The 21952-nt window shown below is 42.2% G+C and overlaps 1 protein-coding gene across 1 annotated transcript in view; it reads right to left on the bottom strand.

Annotated features, from left to right (window-relative positions):
- LOC122408030 (uncharacterized) overlaps positions 1-18810 on the bottom strand; it is a 151702-nt gene extending 132892 nt beyond the window's left edge. The window contains exon 1 of the mRNA XM_043414561.1: positions 16191-18810. Within this exon, the coding sequence (XP_043270496.1) occupies positions 16191-16899 (709 nt within the window). The 5' untranslated portion in view covers positions 16900-18810. The remainder of the gene's footprint in view (positions 1-16190) is intronic.
- Between the last annotated feature and the right edge of the window lie 3142 nt (positions 18811-21952).

The raw sequence follows: 21952 nt of genomic DNA, 5'->3' as shown, positions 1-21952 counted from the left end.
ATTATTATCCCAGTCAGCGTGAATCTTAATTTTAGTGAGAAAGATCGTCCACCATAAATTCATATCCTGTCGACTCAGTTTCAAATTACATAAAGTTTGACGTGTAATGTGAATAAACTTGAAACTTGTCGTAGAGGTTGGGAGGAAATTATTGCGTCTTGAGAATGGCGTGACGAGTCACTGTCCTGCTTATCTCCACATTTGCGAGTAACGGAAATTCTACGTGTTCATAATGCTCGTGTCTCTACATTGACGTTCTCTCTAGTTGAGAATCGAGTTAAGAATCACGATGAAATTTATTTGAAAGAATGATTGTGAAATATTTGTACGACGATCCGGAGATTAATTGCACGATATCGTCTTATCGATTCATTGATTTACTTGGCATAATCTTTAATTTCATACTTTATTGGTAGTGGAAAATTGCCTAATGATAGCCTGCGTGTTTTGATTGTTCCAAGGCAATGATTTACTTGCCGATGACACCACGTTCAACATCTCCCCACCTGCCTCCCCCCTCCGTTATTGGTGGTTATAACTGCGGCCTCGCAAATCGCTCGTCGTACATCGAACCCTTCCCACTTTTTTGGGAACAGCATTAAATTTGCGCTCCCCTTCGATAATATCCACGATGCTACACTGTTTGTTCCTTCGCCGACCCCCAATTTTCTCTCTCGAAGAAGGGTGAATCGCATTACGTAGTAAATACAGAATTCAGTAGATTTAGATAACTCCTGTCAATTAGAGAACACAATTTTTCGGTGTTGCAAACAATTTTTACGTTTGCTGGAGTCACTCGATTGAAGGGAGAAAAATAAATCCTGATTTTTCATGATTTTCAAAGAGATTTCCACTGTGGGGTCTTTTCGACTCGTCAGGAATCGATTGAGTGGAAAAACACTTGTTCAGAGTTCGTTTGCAGTCGACTTTTTCTAACTTGTAAAAAAAAAAAACCAAGTGTCGGAAAATATCAATTTCTCCAAGAGCTATGAGCACGCAAACATGTTTGGCTCATGAAGACCCGTAATAATAACGTCCAGAGCTAAACAATGGCAGTAATCTACGGTTCAGTTTGCTCGAGGAATGTTCGATTCCTGGTGAAGGTAACAATCTTCATCGAGAATAAATACAGTGCAGACACAGTGAACTTGTGTTTAGAAAGGCTTTTTCTCAACAGAGAAAGATCGAATCTGAGTAACTTGATGAAAACGACGACTAAAATAATAAGGCTGGGATCCAACTGATAAGGTAATTCGTCGAAAAGCATCAACAGATAAACCAACAACTTTACAATCGCGATAATACTCCGTTCAAAACTCGAGTACTCGGCCATTGCTCTTCTTGCTTCGATTATTAAAAAAAAATCTTTTTATCTCTTCGTCCTGAGAATATCTAACTGAGAAACTCTAATCGCGAAACCGTTTATTGATAAACAGAAACTCCAAATTCGTTAGGCTATCAAGTTTTTGATCCAACGATAACGATTAATGCGGACAGAACAAGAATAAATTATCGACGTTTTAGCAGATTTTCTTCTAAAAATTCCAAACGAAGAAAATTGTGAAAATTTCGCGTCGATATGATCCAAAATTGCTTGCTACCAAAAATTATGCATTCCAAAAGAATTTTTTGACAGCAGAAACCAAAAAAACTGAATAAAAAGAAAAAATTCCATGTTCTAGCCCTACAAAAAGAACCTCAAAAATAGATGCGAATTTTGAAGGGTTCGTCTTATTGGTTATTGAAATAAATATGAAAGAAAATACACGGGACAATGCGTCCATATAACGAATGAACACTTCTTGCGAAGTTGATCTCACATTTGCTTATTTCGGCATTTTGTTTCTTTTCGGCTTGGTCCATTCCTGTCGCAACCTTCTGTCTTTTTATCAACACTTTTCTCTTCGTCCATTTCCCTTTGCGCTCTCTAAGTCAACTTTTCACGTAAAAAGCTATGGTATTTTAGCCAGGAACGAATGAAGCTTCGGTTTCAGTCAGTGATGGATCCCCGTTCAATTAATGTCTTGTAATTTCATTCGCCAAAAGATAAGTTGAAAAAATGTATTAACCATTTCGATTTAATAACTCTGACATTAATTTAAAGTGATTATACTTTTAATTAAGAAGTAAAAATCTACTCAATTTAGACACCCATAAAATACGACCCTGCGGGCACGATCTGTCTCGAAAAAAAAATCGAAATCCTTTGCCTCAGGAAAGAGCATCCTTTATCACTGCTACCACCACCCTGAACATACAGAGGGGCAAAATCTGTAAAACAGTTCTGAACAATGATCACAGGAAAGTGGAGAAGGGTTGGGGGAGTATGGTAGAGTCGGTGTAAAATGAGCGTTTGGATAGGAGTGAAGTTTGTTTAGGTACGAATCGGTTTGTTTAGATTAAGCTGTGAGAACGTATAGTCACTGAGTTGTAAGAACTCTTCGTGTCCATACATAAATATAGATATACGAGCGTGCAGGCATAATGCGTTATGCATTTGCGCCTCGGGCTCGGAAAAAAAACGACATAGACAAGATTATGTGAGAACGCAGAAATCGGGCACAAAAGCCAGCAGCCCTGGTATGAGTAACCATCATCAGTGCCAGCTACCGCGCAATAGTTGCGACATCGATTTCTTGCACACTCAACTCCGCGCAGAGGAATAAATTATTGCCGCGTGAGAATGCAACGATTGTCAGCTACTTTGCCGTCCAACTTTCTTTCCATTTCTGTCTTATCTCCCCCCGCTGAACTCACAATGAGCCTCGCTTTTTCTGCATTTTAAAAATAAAACCATCATAATTGCTCATTCGTGCATGACATCGATTTTGTAAACATTTCTCGTTCTAATTGTTTATTTACAGTATGCGAATAATTATGTCTTTACTAATCATGTATTCCGAGTCAAGTCGTAGGCTCGAAGGTTTGAACGAGCGCAAGCAGTCGGGATTCAATAATTCCCTCGTTCTGTCAGATCACTCGATCCATCAATCGGAATCGTTTCAATGATGAGTCCACGGAGCAGTGATTCACCGAGCCCATTTCGTCCATCTCATTCTCGCAAAATATACTCATTCGATAAATTGCTCAATGTCGGAATCCCGGTCAAAATAACTCGTCGCGTTTCTGAACTTTCTTTTCATCCAATAGGCATCAAATAATGAAAAAATCAACTGTTTCAGAGCGGATCATAGTTCTTCTCCCGAGCTTCGACGACTCGGTCAACAGCACCGCGGACTAATCCTGAAAGCACTTTCCCTATCAACCGCTCGTTCGTCTCGTACTTCAATAAAGTCATTTGGAGAACGGGACACACGTCGCGGTTGGCAAGTCACTCGTCTGATACACAAACAAGCTCTTCGATGTAGCGAGAACATACAAATGTGCTAACGCTTAGCTCGTACGAACGTGCGAGTGGCTTCCTGTCTCTTCTTCTTGTTCTCCGCGAGTCTACTTCCGAACCCCGAGCAGCAGGGCCCGTCCGCGTGTTCCAGATCTCCGCATAATTAAGGTACATGCCGCTTGGCACAACCGCGCTCAGGCCTTAATGTAATTTTAATAACTGAATAAATAAACATAAGAGGGTAAGCTCACGAAGTGTAATTTGAATCCGGATGCGCGCGATGAGCGGTTTCGATAAAGCAAACTATAATAAGCCTTCTCGTTTCGCGTGTAGTGTTGTTGCCATAGGAATATACTAATATATTACGTCGATCATACACTCGTGTATATTCTACTATGTGTGCATTGACGTCTGTTGCCACGTTTCCATCATTTGCTTACGAGAAACGACGTTCAGTTTCTGACAACTATCTGAATTTCCCTGCCGAAATCCAGTTCAATAAGAGCGTCAAATTTACGGTGCTGGCCTCAACGCAATTCGGCACAGTTCTACATTCGATTGCCATTTATGAGTCAAATTCTAAGAATTTATTAGTTTAGCTTTCATTTCATGAGTTATTTATTTAATTTTATTTTTTTTTTCTTTTTGCCGAGCTGGTTGATTTTTGACGGCGAATCACAACGGTGCGATTGCCATTTGTGAGTCAAATTCCAAGAATTTATTAGTTTAATTTTGATTTCACGAGTTATTTCGTTTATTTTTTTTTTTTTGTAAGCTGCTTGATTTTTCTGATTTTTTCATCTTTCTTCAAGCGTATTTTTCACACTCGTTTCTTCGCTGGTGAAAGAACCTTTGATAAATGGTAAGAAGAAGTTGCTGCCGAAATTCCTGCCGGTTCATTAGAAGCGTTATTAGAGGATGAAAGTTCACTATTAATCACTCGCGATGTAGCGGAGGAAGGTTTTTTCGAAATTCTATTCCAACCGTTTGACTATCACGCGCTTTCAATGACGACTGGATTTCTCACGTAATGTACTAAATTCGCGTGTAATTATTCTAGCCGGAGAAATGACTTCGAATATCTGTGCGACGACAGTCCACACGGTAAAAGTGCTTGTAATGAAAAGTGATTCGAATCAGGAATGAAGCGTTTGAGGAGCGTTGATGCTGAACACGAGAGTCATTATTTCCTGCTGAATTGAAGTTTTTGTGCTCGATCCTAACAACGGTTACATCTTTGATAATTATTTTCATAGTTTGGCATATTTATATGTTTTCAAAATAAAAAATGACGGATCGAGCTGCCGAAATACGAATCAGCACTGGAGCGTCTCTCGCTGAGGCGAGAAGCCACGTTTTTTTCTTGTTAGCTCTCAAAGCGTTGGCAAACCACAAACGACCGATTATGCAATTCGTTTCCGGCAAATCATGAGAATTTTATTTTCCCGGGCATGCAAATGTGCGGCGACGTGTCGGTATCGAGTTGTGCTTCCGTTGGAGATTTGCCAAGTGATAATTCGCTTTGCAGTCTTCCTACCACCCACGAGCTTGGATCTTCACGCTCCTCATTCGAATACAACAAATAATTTTTTCACTTAATGTTTCTGTAAATTACTCAAAGAAATATTCCATCCGAAAGGAACGACAATAAATTCCGTGCGTGGTTTAAAAAATACGATAAATATCGATTTTATTGAAATCGCAGTTGGAATAAACGAACAAAACTATTGAATAATGTGACTAGTCATCGCTTCCGGATTACCCAGAGCTCCGGAGCCTCGTGATTGATATACATGCACGGCTGTTTACAATTGCACCGGGGACTGTTGGTCGTCCGCTTTATTCCATTCACCACGCGAATGAACTGACTTAATTATTCCAGTTGAGCGACAACTTGGCCGAGCCGAATATACGAGAGTCAGCAATGATATCAGGACTTATTTGTATTGACTCACCCTCCGTTCCCTCGCTCGAAAAACAACTTTTATCGTATATCGAGGTTTTTCCTCGCTGCATCCTAGTGAGTTGAGGGAACGCGAAAGATAAATGTTTTCAGGAAAAATCAGCTGGAGAATGGAAGGGAAAGGGTTCAACTCTTTCCGTGGAAAAATATTTCTCTCCCATTCTTTTGTGCCTGCACATGTCATTGCATGACACAGCGCAAATCTTAACACGTCTCTTACGTTCATTAATGTATTTTCGCAACGAATCGCTATTCGTTACTGGCATTAATGGCTCTGTGATTCATGTGATCCGTTTTTCTCGATCAACGACGAGTGCTTTTCCCACGTGGAACGGATTAACTCACCACGCAAGTTTGGACAGAACAACGATTCAACAGCAGCTTATAATAACGAGGAATAACACCTCGTCATCAATATTCAACTCAATCGCAGGCCAGATTCGAACGAAGTAATGTCCTGCTGCCATTGGTCACTGAACATTCACCACCAATATTTCGGTCCAGATATACTAGATTGGAGCCGAAGAATTGTGCATTTAATTGTGAGTGCGAGCTAATAACTTGGGACGAGGATATTCGATGGATTTTAAATTTCAACATTAAGGCGAAGACCATGCTTGTGATTCGAAAAAGCACCTGAACTTTTTTGCTCTTTTCATGATCAAAAAAACGATTAAAATTTATTCTCGCAATTGTTGAAATTGATAAATTTTTAATACAATTATAGCGGCTAAAATACTTTCGTAGTTCCACCGCTTATGTCGTTATTACTCGTTAGCCTCAAATGAGTGTTTTTCTTTTTCCATTCCCAAGTCATTTTCACCGGTAACAAGGCTTTCTCAATTCTCATTGATATCTAAAAACATCCTATTTTCTTATTCTCGTCTTTGGCTCTCCAAAGTTGGGAGGATCCTATTTCATTAAATCCAAATTGTCGAACAGGAAGTGGGCCTGCCATAAGAGCCTGTGTATGACCCTTCAAAAACTGTGATTTTCGTTCATTGTTTTCTCGACAACTAGACGGTAGATCCTACAATAATTCCGGGAATAAATGCACGCTGTATATTTCTAGGATATTTCCAAATTTCAACTCTTAAAGTCGGAATTTTCGATTTCCATTAGATTCGCGTGATCTTAAAGCAAAAAATAGAAAAATTCCCCGTCGCACGAGCCCGGGATGAAAAATAACTTGAGCCTAAGTCCTCTGATATGAACTCATGAAAATTTCCATCGACATGTTTCCAAACAATGATCGAATCCTAATAAATATTCAAATCGAATGTTCTCCAAGTTTTTACGGGGATATTAGAAGTGAAATAGCCCGAATGTAAGGTACCGGGTACGAGGCTGTAGAATCTTCTTCTTTTGCACATCCGCCTCCGAACGTCTCGGCGGAGTCAAGAAAATCAATCGGACACGGACCTAGATGAATCCTATCCATCCACGCATTCTGTATTCCCGCTGAAACCGCCATTAACATGGCAGACGTATAGAAGCGAGCGAGCTCACGTTCAGATTCCTTTGACTCGGACAAAGAACCGACACCTAAAGGCCGCGCGGCCCTTCGTACAAGGGCGAAGGAAGGAACGCGAGGGGCACACACGGTTACGCATTCGCACTCAGGTGCTCACGCGCTCGGCTACCCTCGGCAAATGTGACTAGATACGCGAAGAACCTCTCCAGTACGAGGGAGCATAAAATCATCAAATAATTACGCGCCATAATTGCGGTTAACTTGAGCACGATAAGTAATGGACGCTTATGCGGTTATAACTTCGTGGTAATCGACTAATCGGCTGACATTTTGTTTCTACTCATTATATTTTTCGCGCAATTTAAATCTCAACTTCCTCATTTTCATCGCCGAATTTAGAGAAAGTTTTTTAGTAATTCTTACGATCCGAGTACGAAGGGTTACGGTTCCGCGTGTTCGCAATTATCATCGAGGAATTCGTCCCGAACTCGATTCACTTTGAAAACTTTACGACCATTTCATCGACGTTTCATCGACATTCAGGCCCAATTTTCCGTTCGTTACTCCTTTTTCACTAACCTACTAAATTGTCTTCCATGAGGCCCCGATTCCGAGTACTCGTTTCTCCCGCCAATACAATCAACAATACAATGCGTGCGCCTGTCTATATAATAGGCTAACGAGAACTTAATCGTGACACGAAATTTAAACTACGACAATAGAGTCGAAAAAGTTATTCGACTACGGCGAGTTTGTGCTCGGCGCGGTTAACGGGTTTTTGTGTAATGGCCCCCAACCTCCTCACGTGTCTCCATATTTTCAATCGACTACTGTTTAAGCTAATGGATCACGAGCAGTACCACCCACTTCGGAATTTCGAAAGCCTCTTTCGAGCACTTCTATCGATTGAAACCTCGGTCATCTATGCTCGAAACGAATAAAATGTTGGCCTGGAAATTCCAGTTTTTCAAAAAAATTGACTCTTTTTGAAAAAGCACAAAAAGTATTTGCAAAAATCGGTGATTTGATGGGAAAAGATGATAAAATTGATTCGTCGTGGGCAGCGACCGATGTTTCGTACGAATAGTTCGTACGATTAGTGTGCAGGGACGAAAAAAAGACGAAAAAAATGTCTGGACGGTTCTGTGGAGGATTTTGGATCAGATGGTCGTCTTTTCACTCGGAGCTCGAACTCCAAGGCTCTTGCGCCCTCTCGAAGTTTATTAAAAACGGCGTGAAATTGTCTGTGAATGTATAACAATGTCTTCGGAGAAGATAAAAACAGGTTACAAAAGCATGTTAAAAATAGTTGGCTGGAGCCTGAGACACGAATACGGATTCGCTCGTAATAACCTCGGATTAATTGCTTCCCTGCGTCACGTCGCTTGCATGAATTTGTTTTTTCTCCATTTGCAGTCGCCATCGAACGAACACAATTTCACAACTCTGCAAAAGTGGCCGGATTCCTCGGGAACGCATTTCCCTGTGACGCGAAAGTCTTTGTACGTTCACACTGTCCTCACATTCTTCTGTCATGATGTCCAAGATCGACAACTTCCTGATATGAGAATCAATTAATTTTTCACAGTAAGATCAAATGAATCATTTCATAGATAAATCTCGGAACACCTTATCCCGTCGAATTTCACTTTCAGAATTCAACTGAGCGTTTTTTTCATCGACTCCAGACAGGACAACATATTTTTCTTGACGTGCTCAGGAAAAATGCTGTGCATGCGTCGGTCACTCCGCCGGTGGATGTGACATTTTTTTATAGCTCAATAAATAGGGTGTCATTAACTGTTGAGAATATTTTTCGATTACTAAGCATTTGCACCGGCGTTGAAAGCGTGGGAAAGAAATCGAAGCTTCTTTTCAAGAATCCATTTCGCAATGCGGAGGCGAGATGATTGTTTATTTTTTTCATCAATTCAAAATCCAGCATAAAACACTGAGAAATATGCGATGATCCTGGCCATGAGCTCTATTAACAAAGCACTAATGTAGGCAGAGATTAGCCTACGATATCCAAATACGGTCAACGCGCGTACACTCATTTCACCTTCGCAGGAACGCGGCTCTCTTAAATGTACGTACAATATGGTAATTCCTATAGCTCATCAGACTGGATCGTCGGACTTTTTTCTCATGCATATAATACGCTCCAATGTTTAAGGTCCTTGAAGCCTAAGATTCACTTCTCTTCCATTGATTGTACCACTTATCTATACTGATATCTCGACCTATTCGTTCCACGAGTAAACGCATGTGCGCCAACAATAGAAATGTGACTAAGAAACGTCGCGCTGCGAAACGAAGATTGTGAGAAAAACAATCAAGTTGAATCTGTTGCGCCCGCGAAAACCGTCTCGTAGGGACGAGTGATCGTGGACGAGTTATTTAAGGGGCATTGCCGCGAATGAGTCGAACTCCAGCTCAATACTTTAAAACAAGTTAACGATAAGTTTATTTAGAAAATAGATTACAAAGTCGAGATGGCCCCGAGACCAGTATGATTAACCGTCAGTTAATTCGGTAGTTAATTGTCGACAGTCGCAGCCTGGCGATTCGGGCTTTGTCTTGTCTTCATATAAGTTCATTCAAATGTTCTAGGTTTGCCCCTTTCATGATTACTTTCGTGGTTTAGTGAGGTTAGCAGTTTAGCAATTTAACAGTTAATAATTAAGAAATTAGAGCAATTAGTAATGTAGCAATGTTTCTAGTGAATTATTACATAGTTATGCCAATTTGTGTTGCCATGGGTACAACAAATCAACGAAACTGGATGATTTTCTCGATGGAATGATGGTCCAGTGAACAGACTGGGATTGTTTTCGTAATTTTTGAAATTTAATTCGTAATTGATAAATTAAAAACTGATATAATTGTGATGAAATTCGGGATTATTTTACTTCCGAAACCTCGTGTTATTTCGTCATCGAATTTTCGTCGGAAGCTACCGAATGCCAGAAAGTGTAGAAATTAAAATTCACGAAGAGGTGAAAAATATTGGTAAGTGATTGATAATAATCGAAGAGTTTGGAAAGAGATTAGGAATTTATGGCTCGTGGCAGGAAGAATTAAAATGCTTAAAAACATGCTAAGGATTGAAAGGAAAGGAAAAGAATCGACCCTTCTCGGCTTGTCGCACGTTCGTTTGCTCCATCCCACGTGCTCGGATTGTGGGTATTTAAAGAGAAAAGAGATCGAGGCGAAATTGGTCGCGTGTCCTGGTCTGACGCGGTGATTTGTCGGCTTTGTGAGGGGAAGGTGGGCCCCTGGATCCACCGCAGTCGCAAACGCCGATCACCGGATGAACGGAGGAAGAAAAGGCTGCGGAGAAGTGGAGGATCAGCTTACCTGCTGGTGCGGAGATCCCGCCGGTGAGCCAAACCAGCGGAATCAAAGCAAATACACACATTCGACTAACCAGTCGTGCCGTTAAACAATACTAGACGATTCGAGATAAATTTTCATTGAATCTCGGAAGCTCGAAAAGAAACAGAAATTCGAAACGGTGAATGGTCGATTTTTTCTGTCGAAACGACCCAAGATAACGAAGAATTTTGAAAAACAAATTGAGACGCCGGAACGAGCACTGTCACTTCAAAATTCCCAGCGTCTCGATCGATCGAAAAGTCGCTGAATTAATATTAGAAGCTGAAGAGCAGACCTCCTTTGAAAAGAAGTCAATCGATATCGACTGGAATCTGATGTGGAAGTGAGGATTTTAAAAAAAGTAGTCTCACGTGACTTACAGGTCTTTTGCCGAGTAACATCGCTCATGGATCCGCTGACTTACTTTTCGATCCTCCTCAAAATCCTTCTCCAGCCTGACCTATCGAAGGTAAGATTCCTCCGACCCCTTTACCTGAGGCTACTCATTTTTTCTGCCTCTTCTCTTTTCTTCGTGGCCTACGAATTCTAGCTGTATCACTTTAACTACGATCTTTCACCATGACGAAGGCTTCGTGTTACGCAACAAGTGAGAAACACTCGCGGATCTCGATTCATCGTTCTTCCGTCAGTTCTCTATGCTCGTGGCTATAGGAAGCTATCCTCGGATGTACGCTATCCTTAGAAACACGTTGAGAGCGCTTTTTCTGATGAAACTTTCGAATTTACTCAACTCCGGATCGAAATAACGAGTCGACTTTTTTTGGTTCGTTACTCAGAAGAGTTCGACGTGTAAATCGATCGGACTGTGCTCTTATCAATTAAGGGAATTTGACGATTCGTTTACGGCACTGAAATAAAAATGTGAAGGAAATTTCGAGGGAAAAAGGTGTCTAAACATCCAGACACTCGTGCACGTGCGCCACTCGTCTCGGAATCAAATTTTTTCGAGATCTATGAATAATAACTTGCGTCAACCCCTCGCTGTCACAGAATATTTACTCGAATATTCCGAGTACAGTTTATCGCCTCACAATCTACCACAACCTCGGAAGTTTATGGGATAATACAAATGAATTGAGAAGCCTATGAGTGGTTCCCAAATCGCTTTGGGAACGTCATTGGGTGTCGATTTTTGTTTTTCCTTTGTCTTCAAAAATTTCTACAAGCACATAGAATTTTGGAAACTTATTAATCCACTTGAAAATCAAAAGTGACTTCGTAACACCGATTTCAAGTTTTCCATCGTCGTTTCGTCTTTCTTACCAATTTTGTTTTGTTCTAGCCTACTTTTTTCTCTCCGTAAGAATCTAAATTTCACTGAAAAGCTTGTAAAAATAAACGAGCCCGCGATAAATCTTCATACGAAAATACGATGAAGTATAAGGAACAAGCTTCGGCACCTCAGCCGTGTCGTTTCCGGTTGTCTTAGAATACACACCTCGCGGGACTGCGAAGCCGTATCTTTATCTCGAACGAGCAAGTCGAAAGTGATGATGTCGTTAGCATCGAGAATCGGGTGAAGGAGTAAGCCAAGCCTTGCTTTTTCAAGTTACATATACTTTGTCTACACGACTAAAAAAAAAAAAGAAGAAGAAGAATCGGTGACACTACACTGTATCGCATCGAGGCGGTTAGGTCAACAGAGAAGAAGGCCCAGTCCGTGATGCAGATCAAACAAAAAAAGTGAGGAACTAACGCGGTGCTCGGATCGCGAGTGATCAAATACGAGGATGACTAAGGGGCTCGCGATTGTCGATAGTAGAGCTTCATCGATATTTGTTACACGCGCTTCGAAAGTCCTTCACACGTACACTGTCATGAAAAATTGATCGTTAATCGGGAAAATTTAGTGGTTTCCGACAATTCGACGTTTTCGATATTTTTAACAACACGGAGAAAATTAAATTTGAACAATTACCGTCCAGCAACGATGGTGCGGTGCGGCAAAATAATTGAATTTTCCTATACATTAAATATTCGTTCTTCAAAGTAGGATAACTTTTACCGCGGAGCATGTCTAAAAGTATATCTAAAAGAAACGTGCGGTCAAAGGTGCCGTACTTTTGAAGATTATTTCAATATTTATACTGCGCTGCGCTGTAAAAATTTCCGTACGAATTCTTATGCGAGGATGCGGCGATAATAGGAACACGGCAGGGATATATTGTCGCTATATGGGCCTATTTTCCCATTGTTTTAATATGCTCAGCCCTTTGTTGAAGCGTGTAAATCACCGATTTATTGCGCTACGGAATTTGGAAGCGAGTGATCAATTGGGGCAAAGACATTTAAGCGTGACGCACCGTAAAGTTTACTAAACGTTTTGTAAATTTTAGTACACGTACCGTAAATTTCACTATCTGCAATATTTACTATTATAAAACTGAAAATTCGGAAAAATATTTAAAATTTTACAGTGCGTTACGGGAATTAAATTTTTTTTTTAATTTTACCGTAAATTTCACGCTAAATATTATGACGCTGAAGTTTCCAACGTTGGAGTCCAATGAAATGATCTAAAAAAACTCTCAAATAATTCCAGTAAATCTCCAATTTTCTTCCCTGCCGAATTTCCAATTCGTTATTTTTTAAGCCACATCAATAATTCGTGAAATAATAAAATAATGAATTATGAATCTTTTTTTTGTTCACTTCGTTGAACTTCAACGTTGCAAACTTCAGCGTCGTCTAAATATTACTATTTAATTATCTCCCTGAAATCGGGAAAAAAACCATTTTTTTGTCTCGAGACAACGGTTCGTTTGAATATTAGACTTGCGGTCTCCTAAATTTGGGAAAAAATAAGAAAATTTATTTTCAGTCGCTGGGTACCGAAACAAAAATGTTCATTTTCACGAGAATTCGAAATCTCTGAAAAACTGCTCACGCATAAACTTCTCGCCGAAACTCGTTCTCGTGAATGTCAACGTCTCAATCTTTCGAAATTGCATTACCTCAATATTAGTTTTTAAGAATAAAAAAAGCTTCAAAACGCAAAGGTGAATAATGGAGTAAAAAATATTTGTCAGCGTAATTTAGACTGCTCAGGAGACTCGCACGTGGAAAGAGACAATCTGATAATCAAATTTATCAACGTTACAATCAAATTAGAAAAGTAAATAATGGAAAATATGCGTGTTTATTCGATATTCTCGATACGGTTAAACACCGAGAAAAATCATAGTGTTATCTCAATTTCATTATTTATATACTTGTCCCTATATAGTTAATTATTATCACATCTGAATGGCCGCGTGGATAATCTCATGAAGATAAGCGATGAGTTATTCAGCTAATCAGTATATATCGAGGTACGAGTATATTATTCAAGTAGGAGGAAGGGATACACACCGAAAGAGAGTATAAGCGATTAGTTTTATCATCGGCCGCGTTCATATCCGTAAAAACCTATTACCGATAATGAAGGTAGGATCGACGGATACTTCGATCACGATGAAAATAGTATCCGCGATAATTCGGAAGTTTCTCGAGCCTGTTGAAGCGTCGTTTTGAGCCTCACGAAATTATACACCCACGTAAAGTGTATCGGGCTGTCGATCGCGGACTTTAATGATGAAGAAACGAATTAGAAATCGAAGGTATCGTTATTCCGCTTGACCACGCTCAATAAATCGAAATCACAGATTTTTCTGTTGTTCGAATGAAATTATCGCTGTTGCCATTTTCGCCAATGGCGACGAAAATAAAATTGAGCTAAAATTCGCTTCGACGTTGATGAAATACTTAAAATATTCAAATATTTGATTCGTTTAGAGATTATTCGATCGAGATCTGTGATAAAGAACCAAAAAACTGCTCACTCATTCTCGCACCTTCAATTTCGTGAATAAAAACTGGTAAACAATATTTCAACTCGGCTGACTCTATCGTCACAAATTCTTGGTCCTTCAGAATTATCATCGAAAGGCATTGCAAAGTCTTTAAACAAACGGAATGGTGAAGCCAGCTCTTATCGAGACTGATATCATATCGATATTTTCAATTGCACGCTCTCGCTTTTTATCCCCCGTTTGAAAATATTTTTCATTAGATGCATGGAAATATTCTACGATGCATAAGTGCACAATGAAGAAATGCACGGTTCGAAGATTCAAATCGAGTCAACAGAAACGAATGGGAAGCTTGTTGGGAATTTAATTTAATTTCTTTATCCAGCGACGATTGTAATTTCCTTCATTATTTACGACAATCTTCGGCATTTATTCTAGTCATAAAACGTTTAGAATATTTATCATTTATTATTGTTTACTATTCTGGGACTGAGTTTGACGATATAAAAAATTGAATAACGCAAAATCGTTTTAATCTCTTTCATAAACGATAAGAGTTAATAATCTGACGTATCCTGACACGATCAATCGGCGTCTGATACTAGAAATGATTAATTATCATGACACGATCCAAATAGTCCGCAGCTGCACGACTCGAATAGCGAGTCAATAGTGGAGTTGTGGAATTATTATATTTCAAGTCCGACGAGTGAATTAATCATGGAAAATAATTCGCATCAAGTGATGGCTCATATTTGAAAAATTATCAACTCACTCGCACCGATTTGTTTGCTTAAATAGTCGTATGCGCAGCCGCGATCAAATAATTGCGACAGATTTCATCGCAGGGAGGAGAGACCAACATTTTTTACTTCTCCGCTTCGCGAATAATAAAGACCCGTGGATAATATTTCACTACTTGTTGATCGTGAGAAATAAGTCTATGACATTAGAACCGACTTCGATCAATTATCGCATGACTTTTTAGATTAGCAGTTAATCTATGAAACTATCCTGACTATCATTTATTTGCGTGAAGTGCATTTTTTCCTTACGCTTTGTACGAGCTCTTAAAAATAAAAGAAACAAATCGGACTGATAAAAGGTTTATCACTGAATCTACATCTGATGTAAAATCATGAGTCGATCGATTCGAGACTGAATTCCTATTTTTTTTTCATTGTAAGAACTGATTTTTCTCAATAAATCATCCGAACGATTTCATCGTATTCACCAGCTTGGAATATTTCAAATTCAGATCTTCGTGAACGGCATTCGAAAAGCCAGACGAATTTTTCTCGAATCGGCGCTTTTACCACTGTCAATATTATCCATCAACGTTGGATTCACAGTGGACGTTGAATGCAGCACACTTCCAAATGAATCGCTATCGATCATCGGACGCGAATGGTCTGCAGCGAGAAGAGATCTGAATTATAAGCCTGGAAAGCAAACAAACAATGCCCGGTCCGGGTACGCAGCTCGTTGAGACGGTGCCAACCCCTACAGGCAGTTGCATTTACTGTGACAGCTGACACACTCTTTTTCCACCCGCATAAGTGCTTCACGGTACGCGTTCGTTCATTCGCATTTGACTTCCCTACGTTTTCTGATTCTCGGCAATATTTTTTAGACTTTTGTCCGACGTCAAATGCGCAAACATTTTGCGGTAATGGGAGAACGAGTATCAAAAAATCACACAGGAGTTTCGCGATTTTCAGAGGAGTCAAGAAGAACCGTAAATTATTTAGCTTCGCCTCAAACTTCTCTGAGAGTATCCTTTGAATATTTAAAATCGCATCACCTTATCCCAGTTACATCAATACAAAATCGAATTACTTGCCACTTCGAAATAATGAAACAGAAATGAGGGTCAATTTTGGTATCAAACTTGATGCTCCGGTGATAAATTTCAACTTTTAACGAGCAACCTCCGAACGTTAATGGAAAAAATGACAGGCAGCGTCGAATTCGACGCAACTGGAAAAGAACAAAGTTCCGTGATTGATTGCAATATTTTTCCAGAATTTCGAAAAATGTAAATGTAAATTTTCAAATGGATGGAATGAGAAATTTCATTGTATTCGAAGGTCGCAGCGTTAAACGTCATCACTAAACTCTCTCCGGTATTCCCTGTCGTCTTGTTCGAGCCCCACAGATGACATGTACGAAGAGGAGTCTGCCGCGTACGTCCATAATCTGCGATAAATCAGGACTCACCATTTTCGGCGCCTCGGAGGGGTCCCGATGGACTTCCCCCGGTGGAGACCCCCTCGTCTTCGCTGCCGGTGGTGCTGCTATCACTCGTAGGACTGTAGCTTCTTCGGCTGAAGGTGCCGCGTACGATATCAGCGTCGCCGGTATTTTTGGGGACTTTGGTAGCGCGGGGACTCATTCCATTGTTATTATCATGGATACTACGATTATGTTGTTGAAGTCTTCCATGCATGAGCCTCATTCTAGATTGAAGCCTTTGTTGTTGGAGGTTGCCAACTGAGAAGTCGAGAGGTTGGTCGATATCGGATTGTCCCGCGGCACTTTGTTGCACATGCACTTGGGGTTGGTCGCTGTGTTGTTGATGTCTTAGTACTTGACACAATGAACCGGACACTAAACTTTGCACCTGAGTACTAGCTTGGGGTATCGGAGAAGTTTCACTATCCTGACGCTCTTGCTGAACACCACTGGGTGGATTCCACCATTGATGCGTACTTAGAGCCCCGATGCCGGCACTGCCTTGGATCGATCTCCAGGCCTCGATAGTGTTATTGTTGGTTGGGCTACCGGAGTGTTTTTCTTTGCGTTGATGTTGCGCGAGTCCCTCGCGCTGTTGCTGAAGCTGCGACTGATGATTGAGCTGTTGCGAGGCCATTGCGACCTCTACTAAATTGTTGTTCTCCAACAAATGCATACTCGGTGTTTGGGTCATTGACGATGGTGAAATAAAGGACGTCCCCAGTACCGATCCTCCCGTCAGAGAGGGACGCTGATGCTGGAGACGATTTTCTTGTTGGAAATGATGTTGGGGTCTGAGCTGGGTCTGCTGTTGCTGTTGTTGCGGTTGTTGAGATTGCTGATGGTGATATTGCACCTGATGGTGCTGCGACGTCGGGAGCACCGGCGGTGGTATCTGCCGGACGGTTCGGGCCGCCTCAGCTACCCACCGGCGGACCGCCTCGCTGTCGAGGCCCGCCAGCCCTGCAGACTTCGTTTTTGACTGTCCTCCGGATGATGATAATCCTTTCTCGGATATTAAGCTACCGCCGCCGCCGCCGCCGGGAAGCGCCGCGAGGACTCCGGTACCCGCCACCGCGACGACTCTCTCTGTATCCAAACCAAACGCTCCCCAAGCACTGACTCTACAACTCCTCTCCTCTATACGCTATTTATCTCCGACTCTTTCTCTCCGACTCTATCCACCAATATGATTAAGTCGATGAATCATCGATATTAAGTCGATTGAAAATGTACTTTTCTCCTTCCGATTATAATCGTACTGGCTTCCATTCAATGCGATGTTAATAACGTTCTTTCTTTCGCCGTTCAGTCGAATCAATTTTGACAACAGCCAGAAATATCAAAGTCATCGTCTTTCTAAATAATTTAATGAACAAAGATCACCCAGGGTGGACGTCGCATTAATGCATCTTGCATCGCAATGCATTAATTGCCTCGAGTATGTGTCAGCTACTTTGAAAACTCGCTAATACTTTTCGATAGTCAGTAGCTTATTTTGGAAACACGATAAACCGGTCTCTGAGTTAAGCTTCACTGTGGATTTCCACAAAACGAGTTTCAACAAAGTAGCAGATGTAGCCGTAATTGTCGCTGCTCTATTGAACCTGACGAAGATGATGAATCGTCGCAGCATCAAATAGTAAAATCACACACGTCTCGTCAATGAGATATGCGCAAGCACTGTTGTGTGTCGCCTCAAGGAGCTCCGACCCAACCACGCGGTCACGTAATTCATCCAATTATCACTGTCAGTGTCCTTCGAGAGTTACCGAAGCGCAGGGCAACTTATCAAGGTAAATAACGGGAAGAAAAGTTGCGATGGTGTTTGACGTGAAAGTTTGACACTACCACTGATAGGAACTATACAGCCACTGGTATACGATCAAGCTCTTTTGGCTGTCAGCCAAGAAGAAGAAGAAGAAGAAGAAGAAGAAGAGACATGTAACGAAGAGCGCGTGGCCCAAAGTGCCTTGGTTGGTGCCGCGCACGTTCTCACTCCTTCACGTCTCACTACTCGTTTCACTTGCTCATCTTCGTAGGCAACTTGCACTTAACTCAAAAACTACACTAGACCGATTGCCATCGCTATAGCTCTTTGTCCAGTTGCTAAATATCCACTCGTTCCTTAATACTTATAAGCACTACACCATGCAATAGTGAGAGACCGATGCCATGGGCACTGTCATCAAAGAGGTTGCGAATCAAACAACTTTTCAGGGTTTCACGCACTTTCTGGATTGGCCAGTTACGCAACGAGCCATTAGTTTCCCGGCTTATGGAGATTCTCGTGTCTTTCAACGTGCACAATACAACGGAGCACTCCTGCTAAGTGATACTTTACTATTAACATTAATATTGCAACTTGCAATTTTAAAATGATATTGAATTTGGAGTGCTACTACGTATATGCGACTGAGGCCTGATTCTGTTGAAAGGAAGCGAGCACTGTCGGCTCACGGAGGGCCGTAGCGTGGTGCGGTGTGGCCCGTGGTACGTGGTGGCAGTCACTGAGGCCTCGAGGCACTCCGTTATTATCGCAATCGGAAGGAAGCAGCAGCGGGAGCACCAGCGGGGCAGCACCGTGGTGGCCAAGCGCGAGAAGCGTGAGCGTGGTGGAGGAGAGCGAGAGATACAACAGGGAACGTACAGTGCAGAAGGAGGAGTAGGAGGCGGATAGATGTTGCCGCCGCGTTCGAGAGTAGCCTAACGTGGGCATGGACGCGTGTGTAAGCGAGAGCTCACCAACAGCGTACGCAACACTAGAGCGAAACGCGACGGTGTACGGTATAGAAGAAGCCTGATGCCTGCTCTTGGGTTACGTAGCCAACATAGTCCCCGTCTATATGGTGTTCGCCGGTGCGGCGCGGGAGGAAGGGAGGAGAGAACTCTCCGTCCGCGACACTAACACGAGAAGAAAAGTCCCTGGCTCTCGGAGAGTCCGCCACAGTGGGGGAGTCGCTGGTTGCCTTGGCGGGGCGTCGGGAAACATGGATATAGAGTCGCGGAGGCAAGAGCGAAATGGACAGACAAAAGGCAAAGGAAGGAACAAAGAGGTTGATGGAGAGAGGAAGATGAAACGCGTCCCGGTACGTAGCAGGACCCCCGCACTAAATTGCACAGCATCCGAGCGAGTAGGACGATATGTTGTAGTGGAAATAGCGGTGTGCGGGTGCGTCAATCGGGTGTCCGCACTGGTAGCAGCGGGCGCGTCCACGCGGCCTCTCTCCAACGGTGGGGATTCCGAGCTCCCCTTCATATCGGTGGGGGAACGTCAACCAATCGTGAAATCTTAAGGTCTGGCGAAGTGTCCCGCCCCCCAACGGACGCCCGACTATACATGCTTTCGCGATCTACTCTCGTGGCTGACTATCACATTATCTCCTTTTGCCTCTCTGCTTCTGCCAGTAGATACGCGTACTCCGGGCTTCCTTGTCTTCTTTATCTTGGTTCAATGGACCAGCGTCGTTGGCAACGATTCGGCATCATTCGTCATTATCCCAAGTGCAAATGTTCCTATTACTTATTTCTTCTCTCTTCGTCGAAAACTAACTTGGCCAGCGTTTATTTGCCTATCCATGTCGAGACACTCGTACGCGTTTAGCCTGCTCGCACCTTCGCCTCCCTGTAATCTCTCTTCCCATCCGTATATCTTCCAACGAACCGCGCTACAAACACCGATCCACTGCGAAGAGCTTCCCACAATCCCTGGGCCATGCTCACCGACGATTCCAACGAGTCACGAGTCATTTGATCAGCTGAAGAAAAAGGTGTACGCCCAGCTAGCGGTGGGCACTTGTCTCGATCGAGCCACCAGCTTCCTTTCGCTCTCCTCCTGTCATCGATTAATTATTCGACGCAGCCTCCATTCACCGTTCGCACAGGTGGAACGCGCCCAGTCACAATCTCAGACACAAACCAAGTCCCAAAGTGGGTGGAGCGTGATAACTCTGCGAGAATTTAATACTCCGAACTTTACTCTCTCACGCGGCACATCCAAATGAGACATTTTCACATTAGCGCGTTTGCATTCGTGCCAACACCCCCTGCTCGCGTCGTCGTTACACAGCTCCGGGCAACGTGAGAACGAGAGGCTGGAACGACCAACGTGCAAGGTCGACCGGTGATCTACGAGCTCGTTGGAAAAAGTAGGTTTATTACTCGTTTATGCATTTGCTATGAATCCTTCGTTATTCTTCTCAAATGAATAAATATCAACTGTGATCCAGCGGACGCAGCAGTTATTTTTGTATAATCGAAGGTCGCATCCTTATTCCCCTTATAGGAGAAAAAAAAACACAAAAACACAAAAAATGGAAATAGCCACAGTATTTTGATGAGTACTCAGAACCAAGTCATAAAGTATCTGTTTTCAGTAAGCAGCCTTCGAGCTCTAGAATTTACTGGCTGAGAATAGCCTTAAAAATTGGGTAAAAACGCCAGCAGTTGAATGACGCAAACAAAGAATTTTCTTTGAAAAATTCCAAGAAAAGATATTTACGACTCGGAGATACTCGGAGCCGGTTTCCATCCGTAAGAAGAGCAATTGCCATAGGATTTTTTCGTACCACTTTATTATACGTGATATGGAATTCAGTATGGCACCCACCTAAAGCACTTAATCATACGTGGCTTGAAGAAGGGAAAAGCAGCAGCACCGCGGCAGCAGCGCCATACCTTTTCCTTGGCAACTGAGCAGAGGCCTGGACCTATCATATTTCCCTATCATAGAAATGCTTGATCGTCACCGCAGCCACCCCTTCGCGATATGCTCGACGTCCCAGCCAACGCCTCCCCTCCACCACCCACGTTACATTTGAATCCGTCATGCGCACTGCTCGACCTCTAAGAAAAACGATGATAAAAAACCAAAACTTACACACGTACACCTTCCGAGCTTTAAACTGGTTCTTATTGGTTGCAGAAACTTGGGACGCACCCACTCATCCTCCAGGAGTTCCAGAGGGTGCCTCCATCGCTCCTGGAACATCCGAATTTCCTCCTTATCATTTCTTATGCCGATATATACATTTATATGGTCTCTCCACATATACACCGAGAGCGAGTTCGTTCTCCATGCATATAGACATATCGCCGTGCCAACGCTCGCTTCCTTTTCCTCCCGTTTTATCGATGCTCCATCATATCGCCATGCGGGGAGACACGAGACTACATCAATCATTAAACTTTGTAGATTTTTGCCCAGCCCCGCATGTATCCTCCCACATTTTTCATATTTTTATTCATCTCGACGGAGAAACTAAAATGGAAGCTCATCAATAGGTAAATCTCATTTCCGCTCGTCAACGTGTGACCCTGAACGAAGCTGACTGAGCAGCATAATATTTTTTTTATCGCGAAACTTGCGATTCGTTTTTTCCAAAATTGTCAGGTTTTTGAAAAATCTGTTTACCACGAATCTCTCGAAATTGTTCTCTGCTCATTACCTTTTCGAATCCGAGTCCCCGCGATTCTTCACTTTCGTGAGGCCATTCCGACACATTTTTTTCATCTCTTTTCCTTCCAAAACATACATTTTCGAGCTTTTATGTGCGGTTATTTCCTTGTTTCCCCGTGATTTTTTTCCTACCGAGCTTTCCTCCGTCTTTTTTTCTTCTTCGCGCCTTTCTCCTCCCTTAGATCTCTTAAGCTTCCGCCGCGTCTACCTCCTCGATATCCCCACCCTCGTTTTCTCCGGTTTTCTCGCTCTCTACGACCAAGAGTCGAGCTTCACCGTCGAGAGTGGA

This window comes from Venturia canescens, chromosome 3, assembly GCF_019457755.1.
Source record: "Venturia canescens isolate UGA chromosome 3, ASM1945775v1, whole genome shotgun sequence".
NCBI lineage: Eukaryota > Metazoa > Arthropoda > Insecta > Hymenoptera > Ichneumonidae > Venturia > Venturia canescens.
This window is presented reverse-complemented; position numbering and strand designations above follow the sequence as displayed.